Source organism: Bolinopsis microptera, chromosome 2 (genome assembly GCF_026151205.1).
Source record: "Bolinopsis microptera isolate Bmic1 chromosome 2, MBARI_Bmic_1.0, whole genome shotgun sequence".
Lineage (NCBI taxonomy): Eukaryota > Metazoa > Ctenophora > Tentaculata > Lobata > Bolinopsidae > Bolinopsis > Bolinopsis microptera.
Window position 1 is genome coordinate 14,634,418 of NC_087073.1, and position 27,074 is coordinate 14,661,491.

The 27,074-nt window shown below is 38.2% G+C and overlaps 4 protein-coding genes across 4 annotated transcripts in view; 1 reads left to right on the forward strand and 3 right to left on the reverse strand.

Moving 5' to 3' along the window:
• Window positions 1-27,074, reverse strand: part of LOC134826226 (FYVE, RhoGEF and PH domain-containing protein 4-like) — a 434,713-nt gene that overhangs the window by 288,771 nt on the left and 118,868 nt on the right. The window lies entirely within an intron of this gene.
• LOC134811019 (uncharacterized) lies at window positions 1,240-8,393 on the forward strand. Its single transcript, XM_063817726.1, has 18 exons — window positions 1,240-1,320; window positions 1,511-1,651; window positions 1,798-1,926; window positions 2,260-2,387; window positions 3,335-3,547; window positions 3,776-3,908; window positions 4,068-4,212; window positions 4,321-4,341; window positions 4,710-4,950; window positions 5,212-5,303; window positions 5,477-5,589; window positions 5,728-5,968; window positions 6,098-6,249; window positions 6,386-6,520; window positions 6,668-6,774; window positions 7,002-7,201; window positions 7,389-7,543; window positions 7,701-8,393. Exons 1-18 carry the CDS (start codon window positions 1,318-1,320, stop codon window positions 7,845-7,847), a joined length of 2,496 nt encoding a protein of 831 aa, XP_063673796.1. The 5' UTR covers window positions 1,240-1,317; the 3' UTR covers window positions 7,848-8,393.
• On the reverse strand, window positions 8,411-12,935 carry LOC134811018 (uncharacterized). The gene is made up of 2 exons (XM_063817725.1): window positions 12,884-12,935; window positions 8,411-10,706 (listed from the first exon to the last, which is right to left on the reverse strand). The coding sequence occupies exon 2, from the start codon at window positions 10,686-10,688 to the stop codon at window positions 8,493-8,495; it is 2,196 nt and encodes a 731-aa protein (XP_063673795.1). The 5' UTR covers window positions 10,689-10,706; window positions 12,884-12,935; the 3' UTR covers window positions 8,411-8,492.
• LOC134826820 (uncharacterized) lies at window positions 21,793-22,492 on the reverse strand. Its single transcript, XM_063839321.1, has 2 exons — window positions 21,964-22,492; window positions 21,793-21,821 (listed from the first exon to the last, which is right to left on the reverse strand). Exons 1-2 carry the CDS (start codon window positions 22,490-22,492, stop codon window positions 21,793-21,795), a joined length of 558 nt encoding a protein of 185 aa, XP_063695391.1.

Genomic DNA, 27,074 nt, shown 5'->3' on the forward strand with positions numbered 1-27,074 from the left:
TATAACAACGCTCCAATACACAGCGTGATTCAATCAGTGGCTGAGCATTTTACGTTGCGGAACAATCATTGTCATTTCTAGAGTCGCTACTTGTTCTAGGTTTTTTAACTGGATCATCTGAAACCGAATTTGGTGTGGTTTTTCTGTATTTTATGATTATTTGCGTTATTGTGGTCGCAAAAATTCTCGAACATGTGTTTAAACACCGCTATGTGTTTTATTCAGAACATTTAAGTATTTATATCACGGCTATTCTCTCTATTAAAGTTTTGATGGTGTTTAAACTTACTGTGAAATTTTCATTGAATTGTTGTGACTTCAAACCAACCATGGTTTTGGTAGCCATTGCAAGTTATTTCAATGTTTCATTCACAGATTTATTTTCGTCCATTAGTCTTGAACAAAATGAATTAGTTAGGTAAATCTTCACGTATCAAATAAAACACATTAATCAGTCAAAGTAACCCAAATCCATGCCCGGAGCGACCCTTCAGACCTACGCCCGAATAATTCGGTATTGAATTACAAATAGCTGCTTACCTAGGTTACCATGGTGTCCAATGCAAGGTTATCAATTTAACATCTTAAGTGTTTTAACCCGATCCCTGTATTATGTTATGACTAATATTTTCAAACCATGTTTAATGAAGGAGGCATTGTAACTGCTCCTCTACCTCAGTTGGCTTCTTTCTTCGTAACTTTAATTTCTAAAATTACAGGAGATTTATGATTTTTGTCTTGTTTTCATCCAAATTTGATTAGCCAGTTTCGATCGATGCAGTAAATTTTGTGATCAGATTATTTGTCGATTGTTTGCGTCAGTAAAACACGTGTTTTAGTTACCGTGCACCATCTGCGACTTGTTAAAGTTTGAACCCATTCTATTGGTTTGTTTGGGCTGAGGTGCATGATGCTCTGACCTTTTTATGGCTAGTAAATTCTATCTGAACCCCTTTGTTTCGTCCCAGCTGCCAAGATTGTCTCGCGTCGGTTAATCAAAGTAAGCCATGTCGTTTATTCTACCGACTTTTATTTCTCTTTCAGATTTTAAATGGTCGCTTACTGCAGAAGTTCAAGTTGCTTTAATTTTAAAATGATCGAGTGTTTTGATTTAATTTTGAGTGAAGTGTACTGACACATTCACTGTACTGTTCTGCTTGCTAGTTCGTATCTTAGCGATCAAAATAAAAGACAAATTTAAGCACGAAGAGTTTATTTTGATTAATATTGTATCATTGTATCAGCTTCAAGTTTTACAAAAAAAGGGCAAAGTTTAGGAAGCAAATTAACTTGGAGAGATGTCGACAAAATGAGTCTATGGTAGGTGCTTGGTGCAACCAACATCTTTTATGCTATGCAATTAGTATATTAGCTTCGACAAAATTCTCTTTGATCTTGGCTATAAATATCTGTGCTTGACAATATTCATAATCTACAAGTCAAAAGTAAATGACAATTCACAGGACATTTCGTCATCTCATCAATCACTTAAGTAATTTTAAGTTCTCAGGAGGTAAGAAGGAGGGACCCTGTGTTAGTGGGACATCCTCTGACAGCATTAGAACGGGAACTAAAGAGACTGGTCGTTAGAGAGGAGCTAGAGAAGGAACAGCTCCGGATTATCAGGGAGAGTGGTCTCTCCAGTAAAGATGTGAGTTTTGTGAGATTTGCGAGGCTTTCATAATGAAGTGATTGAGGTCTTTGAGAATGAAAATCACGCATTTCTTTGATGTAGGGGCACGGGTATTAGTGGCTTTTTGGTGGCATTGAAATTAAATCTTATTATTCTATTTCCAGGTCAAAAATAAACTGCTGAAACTTTACGAATTGTACGAAACATTCAGAAATGAGGACAACTCTTGTTTGTCGGGTACAGACACGAAGTACAATCTTTACAGACTTTATCACGAGGCCTTCCAATCTAAGGTACGATCAGTTACAAATTCGTGGTCTTGCTATGTTCTTTGATAAGTTGACCCTTAAAGAATCTTTCATTAGTTTTTGGTACTATCAAATCACATTACCAATTGATACGGTAGCATTATAGTGGGCCATGTGCCATGACCGGTGTTCACCAATATGTAACTTGACCCCTATTAATGAGACGCTGTTTTGTAGCTAGGCTGGAGTAAGATGTTATTTTGTACCATGTCAAGTTTCAAACATCCTCCACTTCTCTCCACCCGTCAGTTTGCTCGCCTCCTTATTGACAGTGGAAATGTTCCCACTCGTTTATCTAACTCCGTGCTGTCCCCACAGAGTGCATATCCACCCCACTCGCCTGTACACAGCACTGCTAAAATATGGAAAGAGAGACCTAAGACCAGAGCTGCCACCGCTACTCCCCACCGAACCATCCACAAGCAGCCAACCAAGCAGCAAGTGCAGTGAGTCGGCTTTTTTTTGCGTACTGACTACTGATCATGCTTAATCCTTTTTCATTGTCTGAGATCTTAGTTGCTAAATTTCTTAGGTTTTAAATGTTATTCAGTTACGGTTAGTATAGTAAATATTTGATCGTGTTTTGTGGTCAATAGAGCCGAGTAATTTAACATAGTAACAAAAGACGGATGTTTCACGTAGAGCTGCCACTACAAGCGTATAAACATTTATACGGAGAGTTTAAATTATCTTGTAAGTGGTGTTGTTATTAACAAGCTAACGTAGTTTAAACCAACCGTTTGTTATTGGAGGACGGAGTTTGAAACGTCTGATCTTTAAAACATTTAAATTAACAAGCGAAATACTCCAGCTAAGTTTTCTCGCTTAATCCATAGCGGCCAATAAGAATATTAGTTTGAGTTGCTGTTTACTGGAATGCTTGTAAAGTTAAAAAATAAGTACATAACAAATTAGCTCACTAAAAAGTGTTAGACGTGCAGGAGAACTACGCACGTACATACCATGTAGTGAAAACATTTTACTTTCAGCCACTGTGCTGCTCATGTTCATCGTATTTGTAGATATTATAATTAAATTTTGATGAGTTTTCCTGTGATAGTTCCGAAACCGAATGGTCATAATGTGGCAATCAGACCGAATACTACAGGGACTAGGATATCCGTCTTGTCGCCGATTTTAGAGATCTTTGAACGTCTATCTATCCATGTAAAATCATGGTCGGTTGGTTAATGGTTATCAATTCTTTGCGGGCTAGCTGCACATAGTTAACCATACATCAGACATGTTAACCGCATTTCCTTTGACGCGGTTTAATCGTGCACACTTTATACAGATTACTCACTCAGTCGTAAAAGTGAATCTTTTTTTCTTTTTTCATCTTTTCATTTGTTAAAAAGTTAAAATCTAGTTTTTCTCACAACTCCATTTTCAGTACCTCAGTACCTCTGTCAGTACCTGCCACGTTTCCCCACAATGCACTCCGGGACCCCCCTCCAACCCCCCATGGTGGGGGCGGTGCCCCCAATCTTGCGGCGCCTCCTCGCCGGAACCTGGGACCAGGAAACAGATTAGCGGTTGGGAGGCAGTGCCGACCTCATTCTGCTCCGGCTGATTTCCAGTACAACAAACTATACACTGCTAACAGGTGAGCATGTTGTCTCTCACGAGTGATTTTTAAATTATTAATACAGACAAACTGAAGCTGGAACACAGCCCAGAAAATAGCGCTACGATCGAATCTTTTCATATCATAGTCATGCTATTACTATTTTAACATTACTCACTAAATTATTGACAGGTATGAAGTAAATGTCCGATCTCAAATAATAATCCCAACTCCACTCCTCTCATTTAACAGTTCCTGTTCCTGTAGGTGCTACACGACCCGTAGAACGTGTCAGAAGTGCAGTGTGAGATGTACCTGTGTCACGTGTTCCCCTCTACAGGAACGTGTAGTTCCCTGCTGGAGAGACATCACCTGCGCTGTCACCCCCGACAAGAACCAAGTCAGTTGGAGATTTAACTTTAAGATCTACGAATGCATCGATGTTATGATGCATAAGTTTTTTGATTTTATTTCTACCGATTTAATTTTATGGGCAAATCAACCCTGTCATGATTAGAAAAGGCCCTACTATCGTGATTTTAAGATTAGTTTTGTTCAGATCGAAGCCCACTGGGAAGAAATGTCGCCGCTGATCGAGGCTCAACTCCTAGCACAGAAAACATTGTCACCAACACCTAAACTAAGGACAAAAAGTAGAAAAGCCAAAGATCCGAAAAATGCTCCTCCGGACTCCAGATCAACTGGTGGGTTACCTTAAACAACTATTCAGACTACTGTGTTGGTATATTGTAAAATATTCTCGTTGTTTTAATATTAACACAATTTTAGTATTAACTTGTAGACAATTGCAGGTCGTAAAAAGAAAGGAAAAAGTAAGATTTGTTTCGTGTCATGAACTGTCCTGTGCACAGTGCACACCAAATCACAATTCTGTCTGTGATAAAACTCTCCAGTCCATTTTCACCTTTTGTATTAGTGATCTTCATGTACATTCCATTGCTGAAGGATACTTGATGAATTCAGCCTTGTTTTCATCAACAATTATCATAGAATTTTCTTGAAAACTTGATTCGTCGTTGTCTAATGTCCTGTGATCCCAGTCTAAAGTTTGAGAACAAGCCATCTACTCTGAACAAAATATTTCCTTTTTGTTAACCTAGATCTTCACGTCCGACAAAAAAAGTTGGTTCGTTTCGTATCTGGTCCTCAGAATATCTGACACACTCGTTATAACCATCAGGAAGCAGAGATGAAGTTCGGAGTGTTAAATCCAGAGGAGGACAACAAGAAGCCTCACCTGGAACCAATAAAGTTCAGCAGGCTTGGACACCCAATCGTCAACTTAAACCTGTTCAACAGACTCCGAAACAAAGGGTGCCAAAGAAAAGAGAATCTGGAGCTTTTGGACCAACACCTCAAAAGAGGATGCAACGGCAGAAAACCCAATATCAGTACCAAAAGAACAAGAAAACTGAAAAGAGGTGAGAGATGCAGAAGGTATTGTTTTTATTTGTCAGCAAACTGGGTGGATCTCTAAACTGGATATTTTGTAAGTTGTTTACAGTTATATAATTAAACTGTGTTAATTATGTAACTGTGCCCGAGGTGTGCTTTGTGCCCCAGGTGTGCCCGAGGTGTGCCCGAGGTGTGCCCGAGTTTGTGCCCCAGGTGTGCCCGAGGTGTGCCCCAGATGTGCATCGGCAGATTACCGAGTTACCGTGATGACTAATGTCACACTGCAGGTACAGGTGTGATAAAATAGAAAGTGACTCAGACAGTAGTGATGGTAACGAAAATAGTGACATCCTTGCTGGAATAGACGATCTTCCTCTTGGTCAGTTTCAATATTGTTCTTCATCTTTTCGTCTTGACTTTCTTTCACTAGCATTCTCAGTGAGAATGAACCTACCTAATTCTCACCATATAATTTATAAATATCACTCTTATCTCTGGTTAAGTGTTAAGTTAACCTATCAAGTGTTAAGTTAACCTATCAAACCCTGGCAGATGAGGACGTGGTTTACACGGGACGGATCCTGAGGGAGAGGAAACGACACAAGTGGGGAGATTACCAGGCTATTCTAACTGCTAGAGCACTCTATCTCTTCAACAGAGAATACGTGAGTCCTTGATAAACCCAAGCTTGATTGTGACGGTTTTTCGGAAGTTTTTTTCTGTAACTAAAAGATGACGTCCTTTAATCTGGTCGCGATGATATCTCTGATTGATACAGATTGTTTCATGCCCCAAATCTTCAGGACCATCGACCTAAAGAAATGTTACCATTATGGGGTACAAAGCTTTCAATTAACGCTGACAAAACAGATCTCCAATACTCGTTCATCTTGAAGACTTCCTCAACACAAAAGAATAAAGCTATGTATAAGATGTCTTGTCTCACTGAAGACGAGATGAGGACATGGTTAACGAAGTTGAGAGAGGCAATGAAACTTAACATCGACATCACCGCAGAAATAGCTCGCAATAAGAAACCTTCTGGTGGGTGAAATGGTGCCATGATTTGGCTCATAATCTGTCTTACTTTTAGCATTTTCATTCTAAAAGGACTGTTTAATCAAAAGCTCCATTTGTGCATTGTACGTTTTCTGACATGCCCATTTTTCTCAGTATTTGGAGAGTTGCCAGAACATCCATCTTGGTCCCACGAGGGTTACAGGATAGATGTCAGCTACATTACAGACAACATTCTTGTGTGTAGCTTCCCTCCTACTCGGAGTGACGTTTACGAGCTCAAGAGATTCATGGACGATAAACACAAAGTAAGCTGTTATTTCTTTGCTTTTCTTTTTTCGTTTATTTGGCAGATTCTATGTTGATTTAAGTCATCAATATCATTAATATGAATATCATCAATGTTTTTGTATTAAGCTGCCACCAATAACAGTCTCATTTCAGGGTCACTATAGAATCGTTAACGTATGTGAGAAGTCGTACGACGCAACAATGTTCGGAGAAAACGTGTCCTCCTACCCCACCCCTCCTAACGGAGTTTCTAGTCTCACAGACATGTGGAACTTCTGCGAGTTCACGGTACAGAAACTTCAATCAAGCAACTTGACTTAATTTCATAACAAATACTTTGTACGGAGTTTTAGATCTTCAGTTTGTTTAATAGGACTTTGATAGAAATTGAAATGAAAAGCAAAAGAACCAGCATCTTAATGGACTCCCAAACAGGACAAACTGTTGAAAGATGATGACTCCAATGTTATTCTGGTTCACTGTCAGACAGGAAATGTTACTTCCGGACTCTTCGTGGCATCTTATCTCGTTCACTCACGGATGTTAGTGATTCATTCTCTTTGCTTTTAAACATGTTATGAATAATGTTTTCCCGACTGTTGAGTCTTGAAATAATAACCAACCGATATAACGATAATCAATAAGCATCACCAATATCATATGGGCCATATGAATTCTGATGTCTTTTCATACGCAGCTTCAAGGGGCTCAGAAAAAGTGAGTGCCGCACAACCCACTCCAATATGTAATAATAATTATATTCTCTCAGATGCTGGACATCCGAGCAGGCTATCAAGCACTTCAGAACGAAGCGAGAGAATGGTGTAATATCGCTACCCTGCCAGAAGAGATACCTCAAGTACATTGAAACGAGCGTGATAGCGGGGGAGCAGCCTGAGGATATCAAGCTTCTCTTTTCAAATGTATCCATGTCTAATTCACCTGCGTTCAATGAGGATGGCAGTTGCAGTAAGCACAACTTTTTTCGTTTGCACCATTCGGTTGCTTTGTTATTGATAAAGATTGTTGATAACGTCTGGATATCATATGTGACGGATAAGGGTTAGACATTGTTAAACACAGTGCTAGGATTGCAAAGCAGGACGAGGTGCAGTTCTTTCTGTATAATCACGTACTAATTTAACATTTTCTTCAGAACCCTACTTTGTTGTATTCCAAAACGGAGAAGAGATCTACGAGTTTGAGAGCACAGAATCCTACAAAACGGAGGAACCCATTTCATTCCCTCTGGCTCTTCACATTTCTGGAGACATCAAACTTCAATTCTATTCAGTATCCGACATTTTGGGGGTAAGTTTCATGGGAGCACCTGACTTTTGAGCACTATTGATGACGGCCATTTCTATCATTGGTGGTAATTTTGCCACCAATTTCATGATTTCAATTCATCGAACAGTTTTGTATTGTTTAAATCGGAACAACAATTGAACATTTCACAACTTTTCAGACGCAGGAGATGTTCACAGTACACTTCCACACGTTCTACATCAACTCTTCACATGTTCGTTTCTCACGTGATATGATTGACGGAGCTCATCTTAACACGTTTAAGCAGTTTACTGACTCATTCTCTGTGACACTAGAGGTAAAATGAGGTCACGTTGGGGTAAAGGGTTATAATTTTTATCCGTTGTAATATTAGTATGGTCACAGTCGAAGCTCCGTGGGATTCAATTGTCGGCAATTTGTTCCGTGACCGTCCAGCCAATCCTTATTCCATATTTATCGTTGAATTAATTGAGTGTGTTGGTAAATGAAAAGTATAATCGGTGTTGATCAGTAAATGTAAATGTCACAGTTTGACAATCTTGCTTTGACTGTAATGTTTGGGGAGGGACTAACTCTATCATTTATTATTTATATTCAATATTCAGTATTCAGAGTTTGAGTTTTTCTTTTCCAACTTTTTAAGATGATACATTTTACATTGGAGGGTTATTTGCCATGTTATACACATTTTTCAGATTAAATTTAAACACTGAGTGTAGAATTAGAAACAATGAAACACGCTTATTTTTGGTTATTGTATTCATATCGATATTAAATTGAATTGCTATACTTTCAGTATATTGATATGTAGTTGTACATAGTGACCATGTTAGTATTGGTTAATTCCATCACTGTAACTTGATTTAACTTAAACAATTGTTTTATTCATTAAAAATATAATATACTTGTGATAAAAATCACGATCAATTCAAAATTGTCGTTTAAAAACTGTCATTTATTTCATATTAATCTAATGACAATGTCGAACAATATGTGCGTGAGATCTCAGTTTATTTAAAAAATCTAAAACATCTCCATAATCTTCTAAGGTTTTGCCCTTCTCTGGGTAAATAACAACAGAGCAGAAAACACGTGCTCGTGAAATCTTCAAGTAAAGTCTAGACATGTTTCCCTCGCTCAGCTCGTACATTTTATGTAACACAACCACTGCAGGCCACTCGGCAGAGTAGCTGTTCCTACTGTAACATGCTATCATCTTATCATCAATGTTTTCATTCCGCTTATGGACAATGTCTTCTACAAGCGATAAAACATCACTACTGTCCCTGAGATAGTTAAAAACAATACCGACATCGGAATTATTTAATCCGTTAACGTTACACAATTTATTTAATTCCTTAATCAGTACCTCGCCAATAGTACTAACATTGTAACTGTCCAAAATGTGAATGACAGATTTTGGGCCATGAATGAAATGACCTGGGACCTGTCTTGGTAAAACCATCTCTAAAATATCCAACCTCTTCGAAATTAATCCAATAAATCGATCTCTGATAATTGTTAAAACTTTCGATAGATCAAAGGTGTTCCTTAAATTCATGGATAAAATTACTCTCTGATTTGGGTTTAATTTATCGGTAATCACATTCGATAACTCCATCACGTTCTGTAGATATTGTTTCGTACTCTCCTGTAAGTAACAATCCTGTCCCATGTCACAAGCAATCCAGATATACTTTCTTAATGACAACTTCAATAAATTGTCAATCAAAACCCCACACTGTTCGGGTGTGATACTAAACATCACTCTTTGTAAATCATCGAAGAACAAATGACAATCCTCAAATTTGCTGAGTCTTCCTAAAAACTCTTTGATCGGAAGATAACGTGTTATCTCCACAATGATGACTCTACACGCACTCTCTGCTATGTAATCACACAGTTCCGAGGGAGTATATTTATCCCAATCAGTGATTACTTTCTCGTGGTTTACATCCGCGTTCTGCAGTGCTCGTTGGTAAACCTGGGTATTGTTTCCTCCCCCAGTTATTCTGAATAACACAACTTTAATTTCCTTGGCGGATTGAACTAGCTGTATGATCTTGCCACACATTATTACAGTTTTGCCCGCCCCTGCGGGTCCACTAATCCACACCAATTTCTCGTCTGAATTAAAAACGTTATATTGTTCAGCTGTAACGTTCTCAATTTTAATGTAGTTTCTGATGACATCAGGAGCTTTTACAACCCCAGGATTTTGTTCGCGACTCTTCCCTTTCTTAGGCTTAAAAGTGAATAGTCCTTCCTTGAGCCGTTTGTCTATGTCCAAGATGCAATGCCCTAAACTGCACTTTGCCTGGTTGAAATTATTTTTGTCTGTGCTCCAAATGGCTAGAAGCATGTTCCTAATTTTCTCATGCTTTGTCGAAAACTCTTGTGAATCAGAGGTGGGGTTGTTATGGACAAGGGAACTTTTGCTCACATTCTCCGACCACCAAATATCAAAGTTCTCTAAATCTTCTTTGAAAATGATGGTTGAATTTTGGTCGCCTGAACCGCTGAAGTCTTCCCGATACGCTTTACTGAAATTGGGATAAGCAGTAAACTGAAGAGTAACCATACCTTCATCTATGCAGTCAATCAGTTTCACCATCTTATTCCTCTGTTCAATGGATTTCTTGAATGTTCCATTCAAAGCTTCCAACTGCTGATCCATTGTCAGACGCCCAGGTTGCTGGCTGTCTTCACCAACTGTGCACAAGTCTGGTTCACATTCCACAACTTCTCTCTCAACATTCTTCATGTTCTTTACTTCAATCACCACAAACAATTCTGGACAGATGATTAAAAAATCGCACTCTCCTTCCTTGTTTTCCGCCTTTTTACCCTTGCATTTAGGACATCCTCTTCTTACATGACCTTTGTCACACAAACGATATTGGTGATGTGTGAATTCAAAATTATGAAGCACGATCATATTTCCATCCTTTCCCTCCAAAGCTCTATAAACAACCACTTCGGCTTCATAGTCAGATTGATGTTGTCTCTCCTCTCTAAAGTTAAAGCTGGACTCTGGGTCATCTTTGTCAGGGTAGAGGTCGATGTAGGTTTGATCCGGTGCTCTTGGCAGCATCATTTGTTGATTGTTGGTAGAGGAGCAGAAGTTTTTAAATATTTCTGCTCCATTCTTTAGATACTGATCCATTGTTCAGTCAGTTCAATGCTGAAATAAATGTGGTCGTTATTATCATTAAATTTAATCAATGATACATAAGTTTCAAACAGAAATATAAGGGACGAAAGTAAGTGATGTTAACAGTCAAATTAAAGCACAGGACAAAAGACGTAGTGTGAGAGACACAAAGTGAGGATTACAGTGTGTAAAGTTGAAGCAACATATTATATGTATTACATCAACAATCTACATGCGGTAATGGAAGGGGGGCCGGGGGGGGGGTCGTAGGATTGTCAATTCTTTTTGGAAAGGTTACAAGGCGAACATTTCGTCTTTGTTTATTTCTGTCCGTAAGTCGACTAAAAAAGTACGACGTTTTAAACTCGATGGAGATATTTTATTTTCAGAGTTTCATGGACAGAATAAACAACCATTTGATAAGAAACGTTCACTGAATTAAAAATTCCTTTAAAAAGTAAAAGTTTTAACCCTGGTATATAAAATATGTAAATTACCGCAATTTCGCCTCCCATTTCAATTTTCAGCTTGTGTTATACCGCAAGGTCGGTGACAGTTTTAACGGTTTCTCCGTGTTTACTGTTTGTTGATGACCCCCCCCCCCCCCCCCCCCGGTCCCTTTAATGTAACATGAGCTGTGCCAGCAATCTTCGTGTGGAATGTGTGAAATGGGTTAGTTGATGATGTTTGGATTGTATTAGCTGTGGCCTGTGTGGAGTGCTTTTTCTGTTAAACTTCTTATTTTTCTGTAAAAACTTATCGTAATCCTATTTGTACTCTTTAGTTTAACTTTACTTTCCAGTTTCCAGGGCAAATGATGAACGCATGAACATTCTGCTTTTTGTCAAGGAATAGTGGTGTTTTTCTACTGAAGATGTGCTGGAACCTTGGTAGAAGAAGGGCACAGAGGAACAGAGATACTCAAGATAGTAGTAGCATTAAAATAAGCAGTAGTATTAATAGTAGTAGTAGTAGTAGTAGTAGTAGTAGTAGTAGTAGTAGTAGTAGTAGTAGTAGTAGTAGTAGTAGTAGTAGTAGTAGTAGTAGTAGTAGTAGTAGTAGTAGTAGTAGTAGTAGTAGTAGTAGTAGTAGTAGTAGTAGTAGTAGTAGTAGTAGTAGTAGTAGTAGTAGTAGTAGTAGTAGTAGTAGTAGTAGTAGTAGTAGTAGTAGTAGTAGTAGTAGTAGTAGTAGTAGTAGTAGTAGTAGTAGTAGTAGTAGTAGTAGTAGTAGTAGTAGTAGTAGTAGTAGTAGTAGTAGTAGTAGTAGTAGTAGTAGTAGTAGTAGTAGTAGTAGTAGTAGTAGTAGTAGTAGTAGTAGTAGTAGTAGTAGTAGTAGTAGTAGTAGTAGTAGTAGTAGTAGTAGTAGTAGTAGTAGTAGTAGTAGTAGTAGTAGTAGTAGTAGTAGTAGTAGTAGTAGTAGTAGTAGTAGTAGTAGTAGTAGTAGTAGTAGTAGTAGTAGTAGTAGTAGTAGCAGTAGTTTTAGTAGTAGTAGTAGTAATAGTAGCAATAGTAGTAGTAGTAGTTCTAGTAATAGTAGCAATAGTAGTAGTAGTAGTATTAGTATTAGTAGTACAAGCAGCAGTCATAGTGGTGCGCATGTTTCAGAATCAAATTTATTCCCAAATACTGAATCCTTTCTTGAGAACGGCTATGGGATTTCAGTAAACAGTTCAACTAGACCACATCACCATAGAGCAAGTATATCAGATCTTCCTGAATATCCGCCCAGCTATGAGGAATCAAACGTCGTAGCAGTGCAACCTGGAAATATCTCAGCAGGTGCTTTACCAGAGGAGCCTCCGCCTTCTTATAGCGAACTTTATGACACTTGAAGAGTAAATCATCTTGTGATATTGAAACATCGCTACATGCATGCGCATGGTTTTTGTAAATCGCTGTGATAGTGTCTCAGATTTTTAGAATTGATAACTTCAAATGTAGTTTTTAAAAGTAGTGAATTGATTTTTTTGCCAGTTTCTCTATTGAACAATTTTAGTGGTTTGATATTTAAATTGTTATTTATTGCTATTCCAAGAATGATAATTTGCAGAGTGAAAGACCGTAACTCATACCTCAACAGATGCAATGAGAGAGAGACCGTTCCAATTCCATATTTAACAAACTTATAAATATGAAATACTAGACATCCTAATTCCTACGAATCAGAACTTCATCTATCAATCACGTTCTAAAATGTCATTCACTCACCATCGAGAATGCGAAAATCTGCAATTTTTGTTAAATACGCGGTCGACACAACACGAAGGAAAAGTCTAGAATTGAGAATGGCAGTGCGAAATGTTAGCTGGTGTGATCTAATGAGTCACTGGTCATGTGATCACGTGACTTCATGACACGAGACCTGCTATGCGCTCGAGGACGCTCTGAGTTAAATATCATATTACATAGTCATATGTTGAGTAGAGTTGACCGTCACCAGTGTCTCCTTTTTCCAAACTAGAATAAATGATTGCAATTACAGTAACCGCACCCAAACACAAAATTATACCGAGAATGAAATCTGTTGCTCGCTTTTCCCATTTCATGTACGGCCTGCAAATTGTAACGAGCTCAGTTAGTGCCGTAACGCATGGTCAGTACCGAGTACAGTTGCCTCCTATCATAGATTGTGAATGAATGGGAAAGCAAGCAACCAAATTGTGTGGGAGACGCAAAGTGAAGATTACTTGATACATGTTTCGTATCCAAATATCAGAGATATTCGGCGCTTCGCGCGCGAAAAGTGGCATGCAACGTATGTCAAAAGATTACATACAGTGTATAAAGATGATATAATTATAGACAATAGACATATGATATCATGTATAACATTTACATGCGATAGGAGGGGGGGGTGGGTTTGGGTAGTCAATTTTTTTCGATGAAATGTTGTTTTCTTTATTGTTTATCTTTTATATTCGTATTCCATAAGTCGAAAAAAAGAGCAACGTTATTAAGTCCATGAAGAAAGTTTCAGCACTTTATGATCTGTAGAATAAAATGCAATTTGATGAGATTACTTCACTGAACTTGATATTCCTTCAAGAAAATTTTCGAATATCAAACATGGCAGATATAGATTGTTTATAATTATATGGAAAAATTAGCAAAATTGTTTAGTTTCGCCTTCTTTTTCAGCTTGTTAAATAACCTAACACGTAGTTAGGTTATTTAACGGGTGATACTCTTAAAATATTTGTTCCAAATATAAAATATATAAAATAAAAGCTCGGCGGGCGTTTTGTGTTATATAGTGTAAGTTTTGTATTGGTAGGTTATAAACCTCAAAACCTACAACAGTTGGAGAACGTTCCGTATTTCATATTTGATAAAACATTTATAAGCAATAGACACAAAACATTTTAATTTTTACAGTTCGCCAACTGTGGATTTATCAATTACGTTTTGAAATAATAAAATTTTATTTGATTCACGATGTCAATCCTTCGCATGGCTCGGTGAGGCACAGTGGTGCATCTCGCCGATTTACCGAAGTAGATGTGGTTGCGAGAAGCATTATTTGATGCGCGCGCGACCCAGTAGTGCATCGCGTTACAAAATTTTATTCACTCACCATATCAATAACCGAATAGATCCCGCGGCCGCGCGCGGCGCTTATTCATTATTGATACACTTTGTACACCTTTCTCGTGCAGTACGCGAAGCTTGCGCACTCCGGAAAGCCGGATCAAAAAGGAGTTGCAGCGTGTGTCAAGGCGATCAAAAAGGTTTGCAGCGCGTGTGTTAAGGCGCTTACGCCCGCACCTTATGATTACTTAACAATGTCAAATTTGGAGGACTTCGCCGCTTCGACGCGCCGCGCAAACTAGCATTCTTGCTTCGTTGCTCTTATCTGCTTCGTAGAGCAACGATCTGGAAGGGTTGACATCGTCAATCAATGTCAAATGTGTGGCTGTGTGCGCGGCGGGCTGTGTATATGGTTGAATTTTCAACATCAAACATTGACTTTATCTATAAATATAAAATAATATGTATTAATGGTAAATAAAAATTTTGTTTTTCTTTTAAAAATGTTGTTTTTCTTATTCATTATTGAAAATGCTGAAATTTGTGAATTCTGTTAAGACCTGCGAAATATCTTTTACCTAGCTTGCTAGTTTATGGTTTATTGTTCGTTCCTATCCTGTGCAGGAAGCTTGAAAAGAGCATGCAGCTCGCGCGCACACAGGGATTGGCGAGCCAGCTAGGTAATAAATCTTTCGATAAAGCACATACAATTTGATACTATTATAAAATAGTTCTATAACTTGCTTTATTTTTTAAGCGACCAAAATTGAACGGAAAATTGTTTAAAATCACTTTCGAGGCGCCCAAAAATGCTACTCACGCTATTAATTGTGCTAGCTTTTTACGGAGAAATAAGACACTAGTGTTTTAAAATTGTTATTCGAAACCTTAACCCTTTTATCTGATCTCAACCCTTAACCTAACCCAATCCCTAACTGAATCATATGATATGCTGAAACCCTAATATATATATAGGGCTATAACCCTAACGAGAAATTAGACCAACTTCCTTACATTGATGTATAAAATTGGCATAAATTGATAACTTTGTTTTACTAATAACTTTTCTCTGCTGATAAAATTGTTCAGTTAACTGATCGTTCGATCAGCTTCATAATTCGTGATCCAACTAATATTTTATTTATTTTTAAAATTAACGGTTTTTAACTTTTTAAACTCTTTTATATGTAAATAAATTATGACAATTATGTTAGTTATAGAATTTGTTTGTTTTTAAATGACGAAGGCTGTGAAATAGTCACAGTTCTGATAATGAGGAAATCAAAAAGAATGTTTAAAACTAGTGATGATGTTTATGTCATTATTCTTAATCAATTAAACAAATAATCAATTAAACAAATAATCAAAGTTTTAGCACATTTTACACATTTTTGCAAAGACAAAATAGTACACAAGTATAATCCCTTCAAACACTTTATAGATGACACAACCTCACCAGAAGCACATGACGAAACATATAAAATATCCTCAATCTTAGACAAATGCCAAGCTTATTCTGCTAATGAAATCAACTCATCGCATGGAGAAAACCTTAAAAAGTTTTCCAGCTCCTACTTTCTTAACATTGATGGCAATAAAAGCAATTTTGATAGTCTATTAACTGAACTGCACCGCATTAACCAAAACTTCACCGTAATAGGTTTATCAGAAACTAACATAGGTCCTGATGAAAGCACCGTGTATTCAATTCCTAACTACAATAGTTTTTACCAGAATACTGTAGGTAATAAATCCAAAGGAACTGGTGTAGCATTATATGTTCAAGATAGACTTAGCAGTGTTGTGAACGAACTTGCGTCAGACGTAACCGAGAATTTAGAATCACTATTCGTAACTAGTCGTAAAAACTCAGAAGAAGTAACTTTTGGGGTTATTTACCGACCACCCAGCGGTAATTTTGCAAGCTTCCTGACAGAATTATCCAGAATACTCCAGATATTGCCTAAAAGATCTGCATACATAATGGGAGATTTTAACGTCAACCTTCATGCTAATAGTAAAGAAGTTAACAATCTCGAGGAGATAATGTTTAGTGCTGGTTTCTCACCTCTTATATCAACACACACGCACGAGAAACCGGGATGTAATCAAACGTGTATTGACAACATTTACACAAATGATATTAACAAGGTTGTTGCCTCAGGTACAGTATCTGACAGAATCTCGCATCATCTGCCAGTTTTCCATATTTTTGAAGACTTAGCTGTAACTAACTCTGAACCTCAAGTTAAACATACCCAATATTATGATTACAGTGAATCGAACGTTGGACTTCTTGTTTCGTCTTTAAACCAAGATTTCTCTGAGCATCCACCAAGAAACTTTAATGAATTTCATGACACATTCAAAACGAATTTAGACAAATCATGTAAACTCAGTAAACCTAAAATCTCCAAAAGAACGCCAATTAGAAATCCGTGGATAACAGGAGGATTAATCGCGTCTATAAATAAAAAACATGAGCTGCACGACCACTGGCATAAAGCGAAGAGAGAGAAATGTTTGCATAATCCAGGTAAACTTTGTCGTGAGATCAAGGAAGCCTGTCACTGCAATCCTTGTAATGATGCCAGGGAAAAGCATGCTAATTTTACTGACAAACGTAGGAGAGTTAAACACGTAATACGACTAGCTCAACGCCACTACACGTGCAACAAAATTGAGGAGTGTCAGGGTGACAGTAAAAAAACCTGGCAGTTAATTAATAAAGTGCGAGGAAAGCAAAATAAGCAAATGAAACCGTCATTCATGATAAACAATGAGCGTGTTATTTGTCGACGAGTTATTGCTCATGAATTTAACAAGTACTTTGTGTCAATCGCCTCCAATCTGAACGAGGTCTATGAGAGGAGGATTGATGAAGATCCTATAATTGCTAAATCATTCACTGACTACTTGCCACAGTCCTGTCCGTCAAGTATTTATCTCGCTGAATGTACAAGCTCTGAAATAATACAAATTATAAGTGAATTTAATAACGGTAAAGCTAGCGACATACCGGCACATGTAATGAAGCAGTGTAGTCAAACTATATCAGAACATCTTGCCAGAATTTATAACAACTGCATGAATGAAGGTGTCTTCCCTGATCAACTGAAAACGGGTAAGATAACCCCGATATATAAAAAAGAAGATGAGGAATTACTTGAGAATTACAGGCCAGTATCAACATTACCAGTTTTTGGCAAAATATTTGAAAAAATTATTTACAGTAGATTATACAACTTTTTCTTATCTCGAGGAATAATATTCGAAAATCAGTTCGGCTTTCGAAAAAACCACTCGACAAGTCATGCTCTTAACTACTCCGTAAATCATGTCGAAGAAAAACGGAATAATAAAAACCACGTATTAGGAATATTTATCGATCTCTCTAAAGCATTTGATACCTTACCATTTGATATGCTACTTAAGAAACTTAGTAATTACGGAGTTAGAGGAAACGCACTAAAGCTGCTCTCCAGCTATCTAAATAATAGATACCAGTATGTTAGTGTACTTGGTGAAGAATCAGAGCCTCTCCCAGTTAAACTAGGCGTACCACAAGGATCCGTTTTGGGCCCCTTGCTCTTTCTTATCTATATAAATGACATCTATAGATGTAGTACATTAGGAAAGTTTGTACTATTTGCAGATGACACAAACATCTTTGTAGCTGCTGAAACTAAGGAACTAGCATACAAAATAGCGAATGGAATTCTTGACTCTGTGTGCCAATATATGCGCCATAATCTACTGCACATTAATGTTAAAAAATCTTGTTACATGTACTTCTCGCCTACTAAACGTAAGACCATTGATAATACTGAAAATGACTTGAATCTAGAAATTGATGGAATCCCGATCAAACAGGTTACTGAAACGAAATTTCTAGGTGTTATTATAGATGACAAACTGAGTTGGACACCTCATATCGAGAAACTAACTAAGAAATTAAACAGTATATGTGGCCGTATTTATCGAATAAAAAACTCCCTCCCCAGCCAGCTGTACAAACAGATATACCACACTCTTTTTGAGTCTCATCTAGGATACGGTATAACTGTATGGGGTGGTGTATCAATTAATAAGCTTTCACCGCCATTCCTTGCACAGAAGAAATGTGTCCGAATCTTATTTGGGGACTCTGAAGCATTTAGCGACAAGTTTAAAACTTGTTCTCGTAGCAGGCCAATCCAGTGCAGTATAAACAAGAAAGGTCAAATATCCAATGAATCAACTATACCTCACATTAAACCGTGTTCTATATGTATCAGCTTGAGGAAGATTGGTGATAGACAAGTAAGGCCACATCGCTGCCAAATACTTGGGGCAGAATTCCACTCTAGAGAATCAACAAAACCGATTTTCCAATCTAAGGAACTAATGACAGTACATAACATATATAGATACAGATGCATTACTGAAACAATGAAGATAGTGAAGAGTCATCAGCCCATATCCATGTATTCTCTATTTAAGAAGTCTCAGCTCAGAGATGACAGATTTGTGACACCACACTCATCTCACAATTTCGCATATAAAGGGGCAAATCTATGGAATACGTTTCTTGAACAGTCAAATGCACGTGGTAAAATAGGTTCTCTAGGCTCAATTAAATCCCAATTGAAGTATTCTATCATGAAGGCTCAACACCAACCTAACAATATTAACTGGCAGGACTTAAACTTCAACACTTTCCTATGAAAAGACCCCCATTTATATTTATATCTTTTACATTTTACACCTGTCACTCACATCATATATACACCACAAAAGAAAAAGATTCATTCAATCATTACATTATACACTCACTCCACCAAACACGCACACAACCCATTGAAGAAGGTTACACGCGGGTGTACCGTTCGCTTTATCCGAAGGGAAAAATGATACTTTACGTAACGCGCGATTTACGTCTTGGTAGCTAAATTATTAAAGCGCTATTTGTCAGAGCGACACAAATGCGCGCGGCGCGAGCGCTTGCGCGGCTCTCTTATCCACCACTCATGTTTACATCGTACCAGGCAATGGTTCAGTTTAATTATGGTAAGGGCACAGCCTGTCAAAAACCCTTTTCGGATGATCCGTCGACACCGCCTGAAGGTGACTGCATAATAACGGATCATCGTGGAATCAAACGTTAATAAGCTTGCAGCTTCCGATGTCAATGTATTCATTCTGGTGTCGCATGCTTGAACTGGTTTTGGACCTCTTCACGCTTTTAATTTATTTATTATTGTTATTTTATAGTATTATGAGCTGATGTGTACATATACATACGGTATCTAAAAATTAAGCGTATAGCGAGCATATTTAAACAATTTTCAAGCAATAATGTATTGCAAGCAGCTTCAACTTAAATATCGCATAAAACCATTTAACTCAAAACTAAAATTTTATTGGAATATAGGGAAAACTAAAATAAAATTAATGTTAGACCCGTCGCCACTCTCAGCAGTCAACCAGGGCTCATAAAAGCTTAACAGCGCCTGGGTCCGTTCACCAACTGTGCTAATGTGAGTGGCGGTGTGGTAAGACCCATTTTTAACAGCGTGAATATTTATTAAATACAAGCGCGCTAGCTGCTAGCATACTTGTTTCATTTAATTTTAAATCAAATTTATTCGGATATATATTTATTGATTATGTATTGAATTGGTGATAAATAATAAAATTGTCTTTTCTCAAAAAATTGTCTTTTCTCTACAGCATAAAATTTAAACAAATGAAAACATATAATGCTCTTAGTGGTAAATGGCCATTTGTTCTGAGCTGTATGATTTTTTGACAATCAACTAGCAGGGCAAGGAATGTACTGGCTGGTAGCTTTTGTACACACCATAACGCTAGTCTGGTTGATTAGTGACCAAATTAGAGGCGTTGATAGGAAGGCATTATAATTTGTGGGTGTAAGAGGGAATATTTGGCATGCATTATTCTAGCAGCTATTTTGTAACAAATGGTCTTTACGATTATTAAGGACGGTAAGTATTTTGGGTGTTCAATACTAAATCATGGCTAAATGTCTAAGTAGGGGCCGGGGGTTTAAATTTAAGGGAGAAAAATAAATGAATATTGGGTTATAATATTAATCATAGATGTCAACCCTGATATAACTATTGTACTAAAAATTTGATCATAATGCTTAGGGTCTTTATTAGAATTCAAATTGGATACAAAAATAGGATCTCTTTACACTACACTTACTCACTCACACATCACATTTAACTTGACAGAGGAATACGCTGGCAGAGTAAGTCGATTTGGTCATGAAATTTTGGAGGTCAGGTGGAATCCCTGCAGGAGCCTACGAAAATTTAAGGTTACAAATATCAAAGTCTTTATTTGTCCAGTCATACACAGCATGGCAATGCTGGTTGGAAAGTAGTGAAGATTTCAGTTTGGATTTCAGGCAAGAAATACTAACAGAACAATCAAAGATTTTAAGGTTGGGGGTTATTATATTCCATATTTTCGTTGACCTCGTGTTATGGTTGTCTGGGGGATCCGGTTTTTGATAATAAGCATTGGTTTCCTGGAAGAACGAGAATACTCTTCGTACATAGACATAGGAGTAGAAAACTTCATGATCTTGAATAATTCTATGTAGCTATGGTAAGTATAAAGATTTTGTACAGTGAGTATCTCGTTGTTTTTAAACAGAGGTTTGGTGTGCTCCTTTTTATAAAATTTACTATCAAGTTTCTGGTCAGTAAATGGTCTGGTTCGAACACACGTTTTGAATTTATCCAGGTAGGCTGCTCTATCACCAAACAAGACCCTCAGACAGTACTTCTGTGCAGTGAATATTGAGCTTATACGATTTTTAGCTGCCCCACCCCATGCTGATATGCAGTACGACAGATGGGATTCAAAAAGAGTGTAGTATAACTGTCTGTGGAGAAATTCTGGGAGGGAGCAGCGTAGACGACACAGAGTTGAGGTGGCATGGTTAAGCTTTCGTTTTAGGGCTATTATATGTTCTTCCCATGTTAGATTTTCGTCAATGACGACTCCTAAAAATCTAGCTGACGTTACTCTTTTGATGGGGTAGTTGTCTATATTCATTATGAATTCTTCTTCAACGTTTGCTTCAGTACGTGACTTAGGTCTAAAGTGAATGTAGCAGCATTTTGACATGTTTATGTGAAGCTTGTTAGCCCGCATGTATGTTTGAAGGTTTGAAAGTAGGGCGTTGCTGCGTTCATATGCTTCTTGTGCAGTTTTACCAACAACAAATATGTTGGTGTCATCCGCAAAGGTGACAAACGATCCCAAGCTAGAGCTATTAGAGATATCATTTATGTAAAGTAGGAATAAAAGGGGTCCGAGAATTGACCCCTGGGGAACCCCAAATTTTATTGGAAGTAGGTCGGACTTTTCTCCTACAACATCAGTGTACTGAAATCGATTAGTTAGGTAGCTCTTGATCAGATCGTTTGCCACGCCACGGATGCCATACCTTTCTAGTTTTGTAAGTAATGTTGAGTGATCTATAGTATCGAAAGCTTTGCTGAGGTCGATGAATATGCCTAACACATGGTGCTTCAATTTGATGTGCTTAGATATGAGGTCAACAGAGTAGTTTACTGCATGGGAGGTTGAGTGCGATTGCCTGAAACCAAACTGAGTCTTAGATATTATTCCCTGAGAGCTGACAAACGAATAAATCCTAGAATATATGATTTTCTCAAATATTTTGCCAAATATGGACAAGGTGGATATAGGACGGTAGTTTTCTATTTCTTCTGGATTACCTTTTTTGAAGACGGGTGTGATTCTGCCAGTCTTAAGTATATCAGGGAATGTACCATTTGACATAAGCTTGTTTAAGTGTCTGCTGATAATTGGTGCAATAACGTGGGACGAAGTTTTAATAACGGTTATGGGAATATCACTGGCCTTTCCATTCTCGAATTCTTTGATTACTCTTAGAACCTCCTCAGGAGTGCTGTCCTCTAACATAATAGATCGAGAGTTACTAGGGCTAAGGAAGTCATGGAATGTTTTCATGGGGAGAATTGGAATACCAGAAGACAAGTCAGTTGTGATAGTTTCATTGAGCTTGGGAGCAATTGATACGAACCAGGAATTAAAACCATTGGCAATTGCTCTCCGGTTCAAGATTCTTTCGTTATTGATGATGAAAGGTGGTTTGGTTGTTTTCTTTCTTTTGCCCCTAAGCTCATTTATTATCTGCCACGTTTTCTTACTGCTTTCAATGTTTTTATAGATTTCGTTACAGTAATAGGAGCGTTTGGCTGCCTTTATGATACCCTTAAGCATCCTACGATAGTCACTAAATATCTTATAAAGAAGGACATTGCCAGATGGATCTTTATTTGTTACTGTATCTGACCATTCTTTACAAAGCTCATGTTTTCTGTCAATTGAGAGGATGATTCCATCTGTAATCCAAGGATTAAGCTTTGGTGTTCTTTTGGTCGTTTTCGGTACTTCTAATTTACAGTGCTTGTCAAGGGTGGATTTGAAGCAATCGACAAATTCGCAAAAATCTGAAGATTGGGACAGCTGATTCGCCTTCACCTCAAGGTCACAAACAAAATTTTTAAGCTTGGCACTTGAGTAGTCGTAGTAGCGGACATGTTTTTCAATGTTCTTATTTCTTGGGGCCGGGGTTGAGGTGAAGGAGAATATGAGCGTGTGTTCACTTAATCTATCCTGAAGTACACCAGAGAGCATAACATTATCAATATCACTAACTAGGATGTTATCTATACACGAGTTTTTACAATTAGGCCGGAAGTGGGTAGCAATTGAGATGGATGGATACAAACCATTACTAATTATAGTGTCTTCAAATAACTGGTTGTGTGACGAAACTTTGAAGAGGTCTGAGTTAAAGTCGCCAAGCAAACGAAAGGGCTTGCCGGATATCTGCTTAGCAATGGTTCGTACAATTTCACAAAAAGCCTCAAGGCAGCCACTGGGGGACGGTATACAACTCCGTAGACAACCCCAACACCAGTGCTATCAGTGATTTCGGCGAATAAGCATTCAATGTTTACAGTACAGTAGGATAACTTTTCTAGGACAACAGTGTTAAGGTTGTCTGAGACATAAAGCGCAACCCCAGTGCCCTTTTTCTTATCTGGGAGGGTATTTTGATAAAAACTGGTGTAAGATGGGATCTGGTATAATTCTTGTAAGCTACTACCAACGTTGGTTTCAGCAAGTCCAAGAACATCAAATGGATGAGATAACCGTTTGAGTTCAACTTGGAATGTATCGAAATTACTGGCATTGCCATCAATGTTGAGGAACAGTGCTGAGAGGAAGGACCCATCACCACTGCTGATTTTTGTAGCTACTTCTGTGAATTCACGTTTGGAATAACGTTTACAGCTCTCGAGGGTATGACAAAATTTTTGGATGAGGGTGTCTTCTGCACCCTCATTGTAGGGCCTGTCCGACGTTTCGAGATCGTTTTGATTGTCAAAGGGGCAGTACCTATCCTCTGTGATAAGTGCACATTCTGGGCACATCCATAGGCCATTCTTGCACTTAAAACTAGCAGATTTAAAACATCTAGTATGGATAACTTTGGTGCAGTTTTCACATTCAAGCATAGGTTGCCCAATATTAATCGACTTACTGCACGGATAGCACACCTCCTTATTGATTTTCAAGCTCATTTTGATCAAGTGGGATCATATCCCACTGTCTGACCAGGTTTCCTCTGTCTAGTTCTCTCAAGTTTCTCACGCACATACGGTCAAGTTCGGAGACAACCTGTACATTTTTTACTTTTTTAGAAGTGTGTGGTGGAGCCAGCTCAACACAGACTGAAACTCCTTGATTATATGGCTGACAAGACATTTTTCAGGACTTTCTCTGAGTTAAAAAAAAAATTAAAAGGTTGAACGGTTGAGCAGATACAGGTGGTATTAAACAAACCCTTAAAAGGTGGAGATTTAAGGTGGAGACTGGCTCTGGTTGAAGAAACTTTTGATTAAGGTGGAAAAGGTTATTGGTAACACAAACTACATCAAATTTGCAATCTGATAGTTTTATCAATATTTTATTTAAGTGCTCAACCGAGGTGGAGAAATTAAATGCACTTTTCAAAGCTGCTCAACCGGGGGTGGAGAAAGGTTTAGAGAGTTCTAGGTTAGCTAGAAAGTTGCGTCTCGGCCTTTTCTACTTCCCGTTAAATTTTGTTTTTTCCATTGACGCTCAACAGGGTGGAGATCTTTCATTAAGAAACAGTAAAAAGCCTGTCAAACATGCCTAAATTCATTGGTTTTATCACTAATTCTAATTTGCTCTGTTAACTGCTTCTGTAGGGGATCATAAAACTGTTACCCCTTCTGTCTTAAAGCAAAGTGTTCTAGCAAATGAAAAAATTATCAAAGTTGTGAAAAGGTACTCAACAAGGTGGAGAAATTGTTGATTAAACATTAAAACATTAAAAAATGCATTAAAACTGGCCCCACCGGGTTGAGTTGAGCTTTGGCAGTTGATTTTTGGAAGAAATAACATTGGGTGACCCTTTAGCATGTATACAACTCATCAAACTAGCCATCAACCACTCAACCGCGGTGGAGAACCTTGACTTCTGAGGTCAAATTTACGCCCAAATTTGCCAAATTTGAGTCTCCACCTATGTTGAGTGTACTTTTCAGCAAGGATGCCTTGTAATATGAGTTGGTAGATGATTTAGAATCATTGGTATTGCAAATGGACTGCCACAGTCACTCTACAGCTCCTAAACTACAGAATAACAGATTTTGAACTGCATGTTATGCTGTCTCCACCTCGGTTGAGCCGATTCTGAGGATCCTATTCTATGAAATATGATTGGTATAACCCATAATATTAAATATTAGGACTTTGGAGCAATTAAAAAGCATGAGAGGGTTAGTTCTAGTCACTTATATTAGCTCATGTAGTCAGTGAGCTGCTCCACCTGTGTTGAGCAGACAAACCTGCTCAACCGGCACTTTTTGAGTACCCACCTGTCTTACGTAACTTTAAATTGTGAAATTTGGAGTAAATACTTTTTTCATAAGTGATTTACAGCTCCTTTATTTTTGTAACTTTCAGGTGGCCACTGTCTCCACCAAGGTTGAGTTATTTAAATTTTGAACCCAGATATCATTATAGAAAGGTTTGGAGTATAATATCTGAAGAGCCTGTACCCCTTGGACTTACAGAGGAACTATAATTAATTTTACCGTTCATGGCAGTGAAATGAGTGTAATTAGTGACTGATTTTATGTACAGGTTGTCTCCGAACTTGACCATACACCCAATGTTTAACACATCTCACAAACTTAGATAGACCGCGGTTGCCAAGATGTATCTCATCCCCATCTCTAGTCAAGTTCATGGCAAGCAGACCCTTGTTATCAACGAAGTGATAGACACCGATCTGCCACACACTTTGCTCGAAGCTTGACTCAAGCATATCATAGACAAGTCTGTTGAACATGATGATGTTCATGTTCATGCGGGGAAATCGCGAAGGCAACACAGCGGTAACAAATATCTTAATACGAGGGCATATAGTCTGGAAGATATCAGGTAAGATGTCAGGTTCGTCATGTCAGGTTCGTCATCGGAATGAAAGGCTAGGCCATTGCACAAAGTAGCATTGTCTGGTGGAGGATAATAGTTTATTAGTACTGAATTAGGCCTATGTGTGAGCTCACAGTGGGATGCTACTTTATCTATGGCTGTTACTAATGGCTGGGGAATTTCAGACGAGCTGGGTGGACTACTATCACCAGAGTACATGTAACTTTCCCCAAGCTTGAGGACCATCCTGCCGTTTTTCTGAACAAATTTCTGTGAGGTCTTGCAGTCAGACAGAAAGCTGGTCACAGATTCGAGGGTCTCTTCATCAAAGAAGTCCATTTTATAGTCCTTAATTGGTGGTTCTATGGTTTTAGGGAGGGGAATGGATACAGGCTTGGGGTCTGGTGTAATGTGGGTCCCAGGCTTTCGTGATCTTTGAAAGTTGGAGATCTCCTCGCTGAGCTTCTTTAGTCTGATCTCAAGGGATGAAATCTCTAGGGTTGGCATGCTCTGGTTCACAGCACCTGAAATGGCGTCTGAGATGACCTGTATATTCTTACTGTAGTGAACGCTATCTAGGAGAGTCTGGTCCATTTTGGCTGCTGTGCTTGTACCAGGTTTTGGAAAGTTAGTAGTGAAGCACCAAGGGCAAAGCCAGCTTTGGAGGATAGTATCAAGTGCTGCTTGTTGTGGTGTTTCCTCTTGGATATCATTAGCTCCCTTGAGGTTGGCACATGATGCATGCCATTGTTGGTTGCACCTTGTGCATTTAAATTTCCACTCTTTCCCAAGGGAATTTCCGAGACATGGGCAATTGGTCTTGTTAGCCCGCAGTTTATCTGATTCTGTTACAGGGGGTGTTTCTATATCTACTGTGAGGTCTGACTCAGTCTTTATTGGGTTTTCTTCAGGAGGTACAAAGGGCGGGAAGGATTTATAGTAGGGACTCTGAGGACTCTGAGGACTCTCTCTGATGGAATCATCACCTCTGAGGTTAGGACTGATTTTGTCCATCACAAGATTACTGGGTCTTTTGAGAGTGGAGGATTCTGATTTAGTACCATTTTTGGAGAGTTTTGGTGAGGGTGTATCTTCCTTTTTTTTGATTTAATCTAATCTAATCTAATCTAATCTTCTACCACACACCGCCATTCAACCGATCGATTGGTCATGTGTCGCCTTAGGGACTAAAAATCGAAAGATTACCGTTTTTTCCCTTTAGAATGCATATCTTATTATACATTTCTGCCATGATGGATCTGAATATAGAGTAACCGCCTTTTTTACAGGACATTGTATTGTTGTTTTGTGGAAGCAAAATCATAGG

What these genes read in the sequence shown, in the direction of transcription:
- LOC134811019 (XM_063817726.1), top strand. An exon ending in GTGGTCTCTCCAGTAAAGAT is followed by an intron (nt 1,652 to 1,797) that starts GTGAGTTTTGTG and finishes TTCTATTTCCAG; the next exon opens with GTCAAAAATAAACTGCTGAA. An exon ending in AACAAGAAAACTGAAAAGAG is followed by an intron (nt 4,951 to 5,211) that starts GTGAGAGATGCA and finishes GTCACACTGCAG; the next exon opens with GTACAGGTGTGATAAAATAG.
- LOC134811018 (XM_063817725.1), bottom strand. Translation starts at nt 10,688, where the DNA reads ATGGATCAGTATCTAAAGAATGGAGCAGAAATATTTAAAAACTTCTGC.
- LOC134826820 (XM_063839321.1), bottom strand. Translation starts at nt 22,492, where the DNA reads ATGCTTAAGGGTATCATAAAGGCAGCCAAACGCTCCTATTACTGTAAC. An exon ending in CACACCCGTCTTCAAAAAAG is followed by an intron (nt 21,822 to 21,963) that starts GTAATCCAGAAG and finishes GTTTGGTTTCAG; the next exon opens with GCAATCGCACTCAACCTCCC.